The sequence below is a fragment of the Macaca fascicularis genome, chromosome 1 (assembly GCF_037993035.2).
Source record: "Macaca fascicularis isolate 582-1 chromosome 1, T2T-MFA8v1.1".
In the NCBI taxonomy this organism is placed as follows: Eukaryota; Metazoa; Chordata; class Mammalia; order Primates; family Cercopithecidae; genus Macaca; species Macaca fascicularis.
Window position 1 is genome coordinate 853699 of NC_088375.1, and position 13215 is coordinate 866913.

The 13215-nt window shown below is 35.6% G+C and overlaps 1 protein-coding gene across 2 annotated transcripts in view; it reads right to left on the reverse strand.

Moving 5' to 3' along the window:
* Positions 1–200: 200 nt before the first annotated feature.
* Positions 201–13215, reverse strand: part of LOC102130647 (olfactory receptor 2T33) — a 277856-nt gene continuing 264841 nt past the window's right edge. Inside the window, exons 3-4 of one of the 2 annotated variants that reach the window (XR_010577806.1) lie at positions 10038–10151; positions 201–473 (exon numbers count right to left, since the gene is read on the reverse strand). Coding sequence is in view for 1 of the 2 variants with exons in the window: in XM_065519973.1 (XP_065376045.1) it covers positions 6657–7619 (963 nt within the window). In the remaining variant the exon portion in view is untranslated. Of the gene's footprint in view, positions 474–5372; positions 10152–13215 lie in introns of those variants that run through there. The other variant, XM_065519973.1, reaches the window with a different exon arrangement.

The following is a 13215-nucleotide window of genomic DNA, read 5'->3' on the forward strand; positions in this document are numbered from 1 at the left end:
CTATGAGTAAAAGAGTTAGACAACTCATGAACGAAATATATGTATGTCAATACATGCAAGTCATAAATGTGACAAAGGGCTATTCTCTAGAATGTTCAAAGAACACTAAAAGTCAACAGTGAAAATAAATGATAAAAACATTAAGAGACATTTCATTAAGTAGGATAAACAGCTAAATAAGCAAAATAAAAACACGAAAATGATTTCCAATATGTTTTAATAATGAAAATTAAATCTGTGATAAAATAAACTACATACTTATCAGAATAAAAATATTGATAATACCAAGTGCTAAAGAAGATGCAATGCAACTGGATATTTCAAAAATTGCTGGTGGGAATAAAAAATGGTACAGCTGGCCAGGTGCGGTGCCTCCCTCCTGTAATCCCAGCATTTTGGGAGTCCGAGGTGAGTGGATCACGAGGTCAGGAGATCGAAATCATCCCAGGCAATATGATAAAACCCCATCTCTACTAAAAATACAAAAATTAAATACACATTTATTATACAACACAAGGATGGCAATGATTCATTTTACAACCCCATGTTCCTGCATAGTAATCCTAGAGAAATAAAAACTTCATTCAAAAACCTGACATGAATGTCCATAGCAGCTTCAGTTGTAATAGCAAAACCTGTAAATAACACAAATGTCCTTCAATACAAATGCATAAACAAACTTTGGTACAATTAGATACTAGAATGCTATTCAGGAATTAAAAAGAAGAAGTTATTGACACATATAATAACCTGGATAGAGCTCAAGGGCATTGTACTTTGTAAAAAAAAAGAAAAATCGATCTCAAACATTCACATATTGTATGTTTTATAACTATATCTGTATCTGAGCAGTGAAATTATAGTGATGTAGAATAGATCTTTGGTCTCCAGAGGTTAGGAGGTTTGGGAGAGGGTATGACTGACTATTGAGAAATAACAAGAGGAAGTTTCTTTGTGGTAATAAAACAGTTCTATATCCTGATTGGGATGACAGTTACATAAATCTACACATGTGTAAAATTTCATAGAATTCTACAAACACACACACACACAAAATACACGTAACAACTGGTGAAATTTGAATGAGTTAATAGTAGTTACCAATGTGAATTTTCTGGGTTTGATAATGTACTATGGTTATATAACATAGTATCATTGGGACAAGTTGAGTGAAGGGTATACAGGAATTTTGTGTACTTTTTTAAAATGTCCCAAAACTCAAACACAAATAATGGCAACAAAAAAATCCAATGCAAAAATTGTAATAATAAAGAAAAAAGTAATCTTTAAGTTATATATTTTCCCTAAATTGAACTAAATACTTACTGAATTTCAATTTTAAAAGTACAGCACTTTTGTTTGTGAAATTACAAGCAGAATCTAAAATTTCTACAAGAATGCAAACAATCAAAAACAGAAAACTTGAAAACAAAAAGAAAGACAAAAAATAAGATAGGATGATTATTCTACCTAATATCAAAACATTTTATAAGGCTACAAAAGTTAATATACTGTGATATCTGTTCAGTAATAGAAATATAGACAAAGGGTAAAAATGGTCAGTCTATTAATTGTCCCACATAGATACATAATTAATAATAATACCTAATCTGCCACTGAGGCCTTTTCAATAAATAATGCTGGGTCAGTATGTAACGATCCAACAACACATATGCAAAAACTAATTTGAAAAGAATTATAATGTTAGCATAGTAGACTATCTTTATGACTTGGATTAGGCCAAGATTTCTTAAAGAAAACCAAAAGAAAAACCACGAAATAAAAGATTGATGAATTTATCTTCATACAACTAAAACTTTCTGCTCATAAAACATCTCCGTTGTAAAAGAGATGCAAGCCATACATTGGAAGATATTGGGCAAAATATTGATATCCAACATGCACAAGGAATTCTTAACAAATCAGCCAGAAGAGTCAGCTCTCCCTCCCCACCAATATGTTAGGATAATGATTTCCTTTGTGAAGGCATCGACTTGGAAGGGACAAAAGGAAGACATAAAGGGAACTAGATGATCTTTTTGTTGTAGTTACACAGATACATACGATTTTTACATATGTAAAAAATTTACCAGCTGTACAATTAAGATTTGCATGAACAGTATTAAATAAATCTGTATTAATGTAAATAAATTGCACTTTGAAGATGAACGAATTCTTTTTTATTGTATTAGGTATTTATTTTAATTTATTAAAATTATACTTTAAGTTCTGGGGTACATGTGCAGAACGTGCAGTTTTGTTACATAGGTATACATGTGCCATGGTGGTTTGTTGGACCCATCAACCCATCATCTACATTAGATATTTCTCCTAATGCTATCCCTCCCCTAGCCCCCCACCCCTCAATAGGCCTCAGTGGGTAATGTTTCCCTCCCTGTGTCCATGTACTCTCATTGTTCAACTTCCACTTATGAATGAGAATATGCAGTGTTTGGTTTACTGTTCTTGTGTTAGTCTCCTGAGAATGATGGTTTCCAGCTTCATCCATGTCCCTGCAAAGGACATAAACTCCTCCTTTCTAATGGCTGTATAGTCCTGTGGTGTATATGTGCCATACTGTCTTTAGCTAGTCTATCATTGATGGGCATTTGTGTTGGATTCAAGTCTTTACTATTGGAAATAGCTGCAATAAACATATGTGTGCATGTGTCTTTATAGTAGAATGGTTTCTAATCCTTTGGGTATATACTCAGAAATGGGATTGCAGGGTCAAATCGTATTTCTGGTCCTAGATCCTTGAGGAATCACCACACCGTCTTCCACAATGGTTAAACTAATTTACACTCCCAGCAACAGTGTAAAAACGTTCCTATTTTTCGACATCCTCATCAGCATCTGTTGTTTCCTGACTTTTTAGTGATGCCCATTCTAACTGGCATGACATGGTATGTTATTGTGGTTTCAATTTGCATTTCTATAAGGACCAGTGATGATGAGCTTTTTTCATATGTTTCTTGGCCACATAAATGTTTTTGTTTGAGAAGTGTCTGTTCATATACTTTGCCCACTTTTTGATGGGATTTTTTTTTTCTTGTAAGTATGTTTAACTTCCTGGTAGATTCTTGCTATTAGCTCTTTGTCAGATGGATAAATTGCAAAAATTTTCTCCCAGTCTGTAAGTAGCCTGTTCACTCTGATGATTCCAATAGGAAGAGAGGAAGTCAAATTGTCTCCGTTTGCAGATTACATGATTGCATACTTAGAAAACCCCATCGTCTCAGCCCAAAATCTCTTTAAGCTGACAGGCAACTTCACCAAAGTCTCAGGATACAAAATCAATATGTAAAAATCACAAGGATTCCTACACACCAATGATAGACAGAGAGCCAAACCATGAGTTATCGCCCATTCAGAATTGCTGCAAAGGGAATAAAACACCTAGGAATACAACTTACAAAGGATATGAAGGACCTCTTCAAGGAGAACTACAAATCACTGCTCAAGGAAATAAGAGAGGACACAAACAAATGAAAAAATATTCCATGCTCATGGATAGGAAGAATCAAAACCATGAAAATGGCCATACTGCTCAAAGTAATTTATACATTAATTGCTATCCCCATCAAGCTGCCATTGACTTTCTTCTCAGAATTAGAGAAAACTACTTTAAATTTCATATGAAACCAAAAAAGAGCCCATTTAGCCAAGACAATCCTAAGCAAAAAGGGCAAAGCTGGAGGCATCATGCCACCTGACTTCAAACTATACTACAAGGCTACAGTAAACAAAACAGCATGGTACTGGTACCAAAACAGATATATAGAGCAATAAACAGAAGAGAGGCCTCAGAATTAATGCCACACATCTACAACCATCTGTTCTTTGACAAACCTGACAAAAACAAGCAATAGGGAAAGGATTCCCTATTTAATAAATGGTGCTAGGAAATCTGGCTAGCTATATAGAGAAAACTGAAACTGGACCTCTTCCTTACACTTTATACAAAACTTCACTCAAGATGGATTAAGGACTTAAGCATAAAACATAAAACCATAAAAACCCTAGAAGAAAACCTAGGCAATACCATTCAGGACACAGACATGAGCAAAGACGTCATGACTAAATCACCAAAAGCAATGGCAACAAAACCAGAATTGACAAATGGGATCTAATTAAACTAAAGAGCTTCTGCACAGCAGAAGATGAATAAATTCCAGTTGGAGCTGCAACATTATGTTTCTTAATGACTTAAAAATTACACATTAAAGAGAATATATAGGCAGTGTAAAAGAAACAGCCAGAAGGATTGAAGATAGCAGGTAATATCCAAGATCAGTTCAATGCCTCATCTTGCTTCTATGTCTCTGGGTGCTAGAGCCTCGTATATTTTAAGTAACTCCTCATTCAAAATTTTGTTTCTACCATTCATGCTCTTGTATAATCTGTCTCTATCAAGTACTCCTTCTTTAACTTTAGAGATTCATGAGAACCATATCAGCTCATTTTAAAACACACAATGGGAAATCACTAAGAGCTTCCAGAGACAATGTATCTTCAATATAAGTGTCTGAAAGTTAACCCACCATTTTGAAGATTTTGGAGATTTTGAAGATTTTCTATGGAAACCTTTATTAAGAAATTAAGAGTAGAAACATCTGCAAATTTAAAATGCAATAAGAAATGAGCATATAATTTCTGAAATTATTTAAAATTGTTATTTTATATTTAATTTCACTGTGGTCAGATAACAAGTCTGAAATACCACTTCTTTGAAACATATTTCTATTTTTATAGGTATTTTGTGCATTTTTATTCATGTCTTACATTTGCTTGGAGATAATGTTCATTCTGTGTTTTTGTTGTTGTTGTCATTGCTTTAGCTTTCTCCTGTATATTAGGCTTAATTTTCTGGTTAGAATTTTTTATTCTTCCAAAATTTTATAGGACTAGTTTACCATTTTTTAGCTCAACATGTTTTAAAATAATTTCTCTGATGGTGAATGAAGCTGGTATGAGTAATGAAATTTCCACGACTACATGTGCTTGTGTAATTTTCATCCATTCTAAGAGAAGAGTTTTTAGATGGTATAAAGGACAGAAATTATGCAGTTCTGTTCCTTTCTCACCCTAACACTGGGTAAGGAGATAATTAACAAGAGTAGCAAACTCTTAGTCTTAAACAGGTGATGCTCTCTCCTGTCATCCTCAAGTCTTCCAAGGAGACAAGAGTTTACTTAACAACCTTCTCTCGAGACATGAGCTCAGGATTTACATGCACTGGTGAAGGTATTATCTTAAATACATTACTGCTTTGGAAACTGAAGCTCTAGATGAAGAAGGAAACTCCTCTCACTTGTTCTAAAACAAGCCCCTTTTGAAATTCAGGATGGTCTGAAATGGCGGATTAACTTTCAGACACTTATATTGAAGATACATTGTCCCTGGAAGCTCTTAGTTATTTCCCATTGTGTGCTTAAAACTTATATTATTTCTTAAGTGTGTTTTACATAAAGGAAATATAGTCTTTATCATAAAACTCTCTAAGACAATGTGATATCCAGTCTCTGATTACAATTTGGCTTTGATAACCACAGCTTTCTGCCATCATTATCTAGCTTGTGTCTTTATAAATAAATAATCTTTTTTTGTTTTGCAAACCCCAGACCTTTAGAAGGTGTCTCAAGTTTTTCATCAGAAATATCTCTACTCACCTATGCCTTGACAGAAGTAAGGTGACCCAATAATGTATAATGTTGTTGAGTGTTACTCAGCTTTGATAACTCACTGTTAGTAACTGTTAAGATTCAGCCTGATTATGCAATTCAGAGTTCATATCCATGGACCTACGTCCATAAGTCAAGGTAACCTTAAAACATGTGAAGAAAAGAGAACTTAGTTGTAATTTAAAGCAATTTTATAACGCAATTACAGTGAGACTCTGGGAAAAGATAAATATTACTTAAATGAAAAATTACATAAATTTGAAAAGGTTTGCCTTTAAACACCAAATAAAAATGGACTGTGGAATAAATACAAAAGAAATGTGACAATATAGCAGTTACATTTTAGTTGTGGACTTCCCCTTTTTTCGTGCAACTATATTTTAAAATATAATTTTAAAATAATGTTATTTGTCTTTGGTAGATTCCTCTTATTTAGTTTTTTTTAAATTTTATTATTATTATTATACTTTAAGTTCTAGGGTACATGTACATAACATGCAGGTTTGTTACATATGTATACTTGTGCCATGTTGGTGTGCTGCACTTATTTATCGTAGAGCATACACATCGAAAATAACACTCAAAATACATTATTGAACATAAATAAACTATTCCAAGTTAAATTCAAGCTCTGGGGTCACTTTTTAATATTTCCTTGCTGTGTGAAATTGGGAACAATATTTCCATGTGTTAATTTTTTTTTTTTTAGAAAGTAGGAGATATTGTCAACAGTACTTATATCATGGGGTTGTTTTAGGATACAAAGTAATATATAGATTTTACTTCACTTGAAGAAAAGTACATAAATGCTCAAAAATGGTTTCTCTCAATACAATTGTCTCACTTCCTTCAAAATATCTTATTATATAAATGCATAAACTTAATTTTCTCTTCATGAATTATTGAAGGGAGAGATTACAATGTGTTAAAATGTTAATAAATTCAGGAACTTAAGATTCATTTGACACTAGATCATCTTGATCTGTGGGCCTCATTTTGCTGGTGTTTTATGTTTACACACGTCCCCAGCCACTGTTTCAGGGCTCCCTTGACCTCACTGTTCCTCACACTGTAGATGAGGGGGTTTAGCAAAGGGGTGAACACAGTGTAGAAGGCTGACACAACCTTATCGTGGTTAGTGGACCTATGAGATTTGGGTCTCATGTAGGTAAAAATGGCAGCTCCATAAAAGAGTCCCACCACAGCCACATGTGAAGAGCAGGTGGCAAAGGCCTTCTTGCGGGCTTCTGTAGAGCGCATGTGGAGAACAGCGGCGAGGATGAGACCATAGGAGGACAGGATGAGGGACAAGGGCACCAGGAGCATTAACACACAGCAGATGTACATGGCGTTTTCGAAGACTGAAGTGTCAGCACAAGCCAAACGCACCAGCACGGGGGCCTCGCAGAAGAAATGATCGAGCTCGTGCGCCCCGCAATACGGGAAGCTCAGGGAAGCAGCAGCCTGCAGGAGCCCGTCAGCTGCACCCAGGAGCCAACACGACATGGTCATCCTCAGGCACAGCTGCCAGCTCATGAGCATGGGATGTCGGAGTGGGTGGCAGACAGCCGCGTAGCGGTCATAGGCCATGGCTGCTAAGAGGAAGCACTCTCCACCCGCCAGGGTGAGCAGGAAGAAGATCTGCGCACCGCAGCCAGCGCGGGAGATGGCCTTATTTCCGGTCAGGTAGTCAGCCGCCATTTTGGGCACAGTGGTGGAAACCAGCATCATGTCCATGAGGGAGAGTTGGCTCAGGAGGAAGTACATGGGCGTGTGGAGCCCGCGGTCCCAGTGAATCAGGAGAATCATGAGGGCATTGCCAAACAGGGAGGTCAAAACAATGGCCAGAAGCATCATGAAGAGGACTTGGTGGGCTGTGGTGTGGTTAAAGAGTCCTAGGAGAATAAAGTCTGAGGTAGTATTTCTCATCTCCATAATTTCCACGGGTGTGATGGTGCAAATGGAAAAATAGAGAAGGAAGAGGCTTTTATCATCTGAATAACGAGCTAATTTCCCTCTTTGATTCGTAGAAAATTCACAAATGTCATGGTTTGCATATTTGCAGGATTGTAGACCTCATCTCAGAAACAGATGGTCTCATTCAGGGACCTCCAGAAAGGCGGGGCCAAGGACTCATTAAATTACTACATCCACCATGTGAGCATTCAGATGTGAGCAGACACAAACACACAGAAACACGAGCATCTTTGAGATGATACCTTGTCTGTGACTAATAACAACACTTCATAGATATGAAACCATTTTTAAGTTGTTTCCTGTTTTATACTTACTCCAAGTACTACTTACTCATTATAGTTACTGTTATTCTCTCCCAACATTTACCAACATCAAATATTCTCTCATTCTCTTATTCTCTCAGGGAAATAAGCAGAGATTATAGGACAAGAAAACCAGCAAAATAGGCAAGGATTCTACCTAATCAAGCTGTGCCAAGCCTTGTCAGTTGCATTACTGTCCTCCTATGTAGTGTATACACTCCCCTTATTTTACATACTATTTAAAGTATCTTTCTCATGTGATTGCCACAGCCCACTGACTCCTTGACTGCAGACCTCAACTGCCTCCATTATAACTGTAAACCACTCTCAGACTCATTTTATTAATGCAGAATGCATGGATAAAAGAGCACTGGATATGGCATTAAAAAGTCCATGTCAAAAAATCACTACTGTCCAAACCACCATCGCCCATGTATACCTATGTAACAAACCTGCATGTTTGGCACATGTATCCCAGGACTCAAAATAAAATAAAATAAAAAAGTGTGCAGAGAAGCACCAAGAAAAAAAAAATCACTACTGTCTAGTCAGCTTTTTCCAGATTACAGTAGGTGTACCACTGCTAGTATGTGTCGTGATTTTAGGAAGGATGTGAAATAACATTTCTACCTGCAAAGTTACGTAACTTGTATTTGTGGTAAGAAAAAAAGTAAACATGAAATCATGAGGAAAAAAGAATCATTTCTGTCATTTTACATTATAAGGAGAAAGTTCTATAACATTTTTGTTTCATTTTGTTTACTTATATGTTTTAAACTAGTGGTCCCCAACCTTTTCCACCAATGGAGGTTGTGGGAGAGGGGATGTTTTCGGGATGATACTGTTTCAGCTCAGATCATCAGGCATTATATTCTCATAAGGAGCATACGATCTGGATCCCTCACACGCGCAGTTCACAATAGGGCTCACACACCTATGAGAACCTAATGCTGCTGATGATCTGAAGGAGGCAGAACTCAGTGGGTAATGCTCGCTCACCTGCTGCTCACCTCCTGTGCAGCCCAGGTCCTAACAGGCCACCGATTAGCACTGAACTTTCTAAAAAGGTTACTACAAAAAATTACATGAGTTTTGCACATAAAAGACTTTGAAAATAGTTTTTTAAGTCATATTGCATACTGAAACAAAATTTTTATTTTTAATTTTTTAGTTTAGATCATTTTATGTTGTCATTTATTCATATATTCAGACGCTTAAAAATCACAGCATAAAACATTAATTAGATTAGTGAGCTGAATGCTATGTTGACATGACAGTGAAAGTCTAAGATTTGAAAATTCGTAGACTTTCTAAATGCTTATACTTTTTCATTCTAAATGGTTATACTTCTTCAGAATTGAATTCTCTTCTCTACAGGTGGAGGCAAAGAGTAAACATCTCTTTAATTTGGAACCATTGCTCTTTTATTTAACATTAAAATGTAACAAAAATCAATAAACCTGTATTATCCTAAGCTGTGAAAAATTATGATGTATAATATTGTTAGAGATTAGACTTTTCAGCACATTGTATCAGTCAGATAATTTAATAGAAAATTAGTTTTACTACATTAATTCTTTCAGGTATGCAAAGGTATTCCAGCTTGATTGTTTTTACTAATTATCATTTTTGAATAAAGGATTTTTTGGCACTTTAAATATACAGCTATATTTATTTCTCAAGTGGAATATTTATCTCTCAATTAAAGGCTATATTAACTCAGCAAATTATAAGAATGTGAAAAAATGCTGATAAATATTTCTTCTTTAGGTCAATTTGTGAGCTGATATTAATTCTAAGCTACTAAATAGGGTACCTGGACTTTAAAAAAACATTTTAATACTTTTGTATTTTTATGTATAAAATACATATTTTTAATATATTTTTCCACGTATTTATATATACATTTCTATCATATATATTTATATTTATTTCTATTTGTCTTTCTTAGCTCTTCAAGGCACTTTATTTAGAAATAGCTGAGGAATGTTGTGTCTATTAATGTCAAAACCATGCCCTTTCTGAAGTTGGTAGGTAAACTGATTTTCATCCCCTTCCCCACATTCATACTTACTTGAAAACACCACAAGTCACTGTTCTGTACCATTAGAGTTCCACTCAACAGCCTCCTTCTCTCTTCTTTCTGACATCCTACCCTCCACAAAGGCAGTGTCTCTATGTCCACAAGCTATTGATATAACATGGAGAAATTATTGAAACAGCCATACTGTTCAGAGAAAAAAAAATCCTCTAATACAAGTTCAATCATTTGACCTAATTAACTACTTTATTCAATAATTTTTGACTTGGTGTTTCTGGGTGGACACAGACTGCTTTTTACATTTTCAAAACACCCTGTGGATGACAGGAAAACATTTAATTTGTGTGATTTGTGCCTGCAACTTTACAAAGGTTGCTTTGCAATTCAAAATTCATGTATAAAATGCCGAATACATAATAAATGAGTAATTTGAAATTACTACCTAAAATTAAAGAAAAATAATTATCAAACAAATTGACTCACGTTTGTAGTAGAGAATCACAGCCAGTGTGACATATATATGGGACTGAATCTTTCTGATGGGTTGAGTACAAATGTTTGCTTAACCTTAGTATTATGAATACTGCTTTGTACTTCTGGTCTCATGCTCTATTTAGTTAAAAGTCCTATGTGGTCACTGAAAGTTTCTAACAACCAAATACCTTCCCTGGAGCTATGCCACTTGGAAAGGTAAATCACCTTTGGCAAGGGAATACAGATTTCAGTATTTCCTAAGGGTAAATGAATGTAATGAATTAACTTAGCACCCAAGTTTTGCTAAAAGCAAGAACAATCTGAATGGGAATGTGAACAGATATGTCCCTCTTAAGGATAGCAAGCACAATGAATTAGTGAAAAGAAAGTCTAGAACTCTGATCATTGATAATCCCTGAATATATGTGACTTAATTACCTGAAATAAAGTTTTAAATTTTCTGAAATTGTATCATGACAATAATAATACATTTTATTTATTGAACATTTCTATATGCTAGTGAATATGCTCAGCATTTTACATGCATTTACATACATGTTATTTAATCTTTTAATTGTTTATTCTATGAACTTTTACATTAATATAGCAATGTAAATAATGTTAATGGTTTTAAATACCATACTTATATTTAACTATCACAAGGTAGCAGAGTGGAAGAACTTTAATGTTCAAATCATAGATTTGTGGTTCTTAAAGGTTGAGGAACATCTGAATCACTCAGAATACTTAGGAATTACACTTTGAGAAATACTGTCTTTTATTTAAAAAAATCTGAAGGTGAATTTTGACTATTTTGAACTGGGCCGCAATGCTTTGATATCCTGTAAACTAATTAATTCCCAACTTTACAAGTTTAAATGTTTTTGTGTTTTGTTTTTAATCTCACTTCTATTTCTTACCTATTTCATGATTTTGGACAAAATGATCTTCATGTTCCTTTCATATAAAAGGTGCACAATAAAAATTGCTTACTTTGTAGCATTATTGGAAGGAATAAATAAAATATTGGTAAACCATCTGGGAGAGTATCTGGCCCACAGTATATTCTCTATCCATGTTCATTGATATCATTATTGTAATTGTTCTGAAATAAAAAACAGTCCCTGTAAGGCAGAGTAATGTTGATTCTGGCCTACATAGTATGAAAAGTGATCTAAAATAAGGTAAGGGTAGGGTAGCCTGTTCTTTCGGTGTTTAACAGTTCTGCTCAAAGACTATTTAGTGCTCTGGGTGAGTGCTTCTGTGTTTGATTCGCCATTTACCATAAATTAGGGTCCAGAATCTGTGAAGCTGTTATGTCAAGCAGACATGTAAATAATTTCTGTCCATGCTATGTTAGACATCAACCAGTTTTATACTAATTGGAAACAAAACAAAAATAATGAATTTTTTTTTTTGAAATCAAGTTCACAGTGGCTTTTCCAATACCACTTCTCCAACTCTCACACCAACTAGGTGTCTTACTATTCAAGTTAATCCTGACACTGACTGGAGTCTGGAGCATCAGACTCCAGATGCTGCAGGAGTCAATCCCACAAGACTCCTTCCCTTCAGATGCCAGTCTCAAGTAGCGGGTATCCAGGTTACTTCCACCTGATTTGGATACAAACTTGGAGGATCCCACAACCACTCTGCTTCAGGTTATACAACTGGCTAGAACGAAGCATGGAAATGAGGAAAATGCTACACTCACTATTATAGTTTATTATAAAGAACGCAAATGAAGACTCAAATGAAGAGGTACATCTGGGAAGCTCTGGAAGGGTCCCAAGCACAGGAGCTCCTGTGCCACCCACTGGGCAAGTAAATGTGTTTGCGAACTCAGAAGCTCCCTGAACCCTGTCATTATGGGTTTTGTGGTTGTTTCATTATATAGACATTAATGTGGCTGTTGGTAATTGACTCAATCTCCAGCCCCCACCTCTCCAGAAGTTGGGTCATGGGGCTTGAGATGGAGCAGGGAGCCCTCTTAGTGACCTGCAAGTTCCTCCAAGTACAGAGATAAAGGAAAGCTTAAGTTCCTTCAGGGAAATTCCAGGCACCTAGCTAGTCCTGAGAAATAAATGAGCAACTTGATAAGTAAGAAGATAATAACAGTCTAGTATAATTGCCGAGGAAGTTAAAATCACAGGATGCTTAGTTCCTTTATCAAAACTAGAGATAACATCATAAAATATGTCCATGAGTTGTTTTTCAGACCTTTGGAATCCCACTAGATAGATCTACTGGCACATAGACCTCAGATAAGAAGGAACTGAGGACAGAACTCAGACCACCATCTTTTCTTCTGAATTTCTTCCTGAAGGTCCTGGAGGAAGTCACACCCACGAATGAGAGCAAACATTCTTTTCTGCTGACTCCAATTTTTTAGACAAAGCTTTACCTCCTTAACGAATCACAAATTGGAAAATTTTTTAATCTCCCTATGATGTGTGGGTCCCCCACTTTGAGATGTCCCATTTTTTCAGGTTAAACTCATGTATAACCTCCATATATTGATTTATGACTTTGCCTGTAACATTTGCCCTTCTTCCTTTAAAAACTTAACTGTAAGCCATCCATCACAGAGTTCAGGTCTTAAGCATTAGCTGCCCACTTCTCCTTGCTTGGTCCCCTGTAATAAATTCCTCCCGTTCTCTTGCTGCAGTCCACATGTGAGCATTTAACTTTGCTCTATCAGGCAGGCTGACTTGAGTTTCATTTGGTAACATATCTG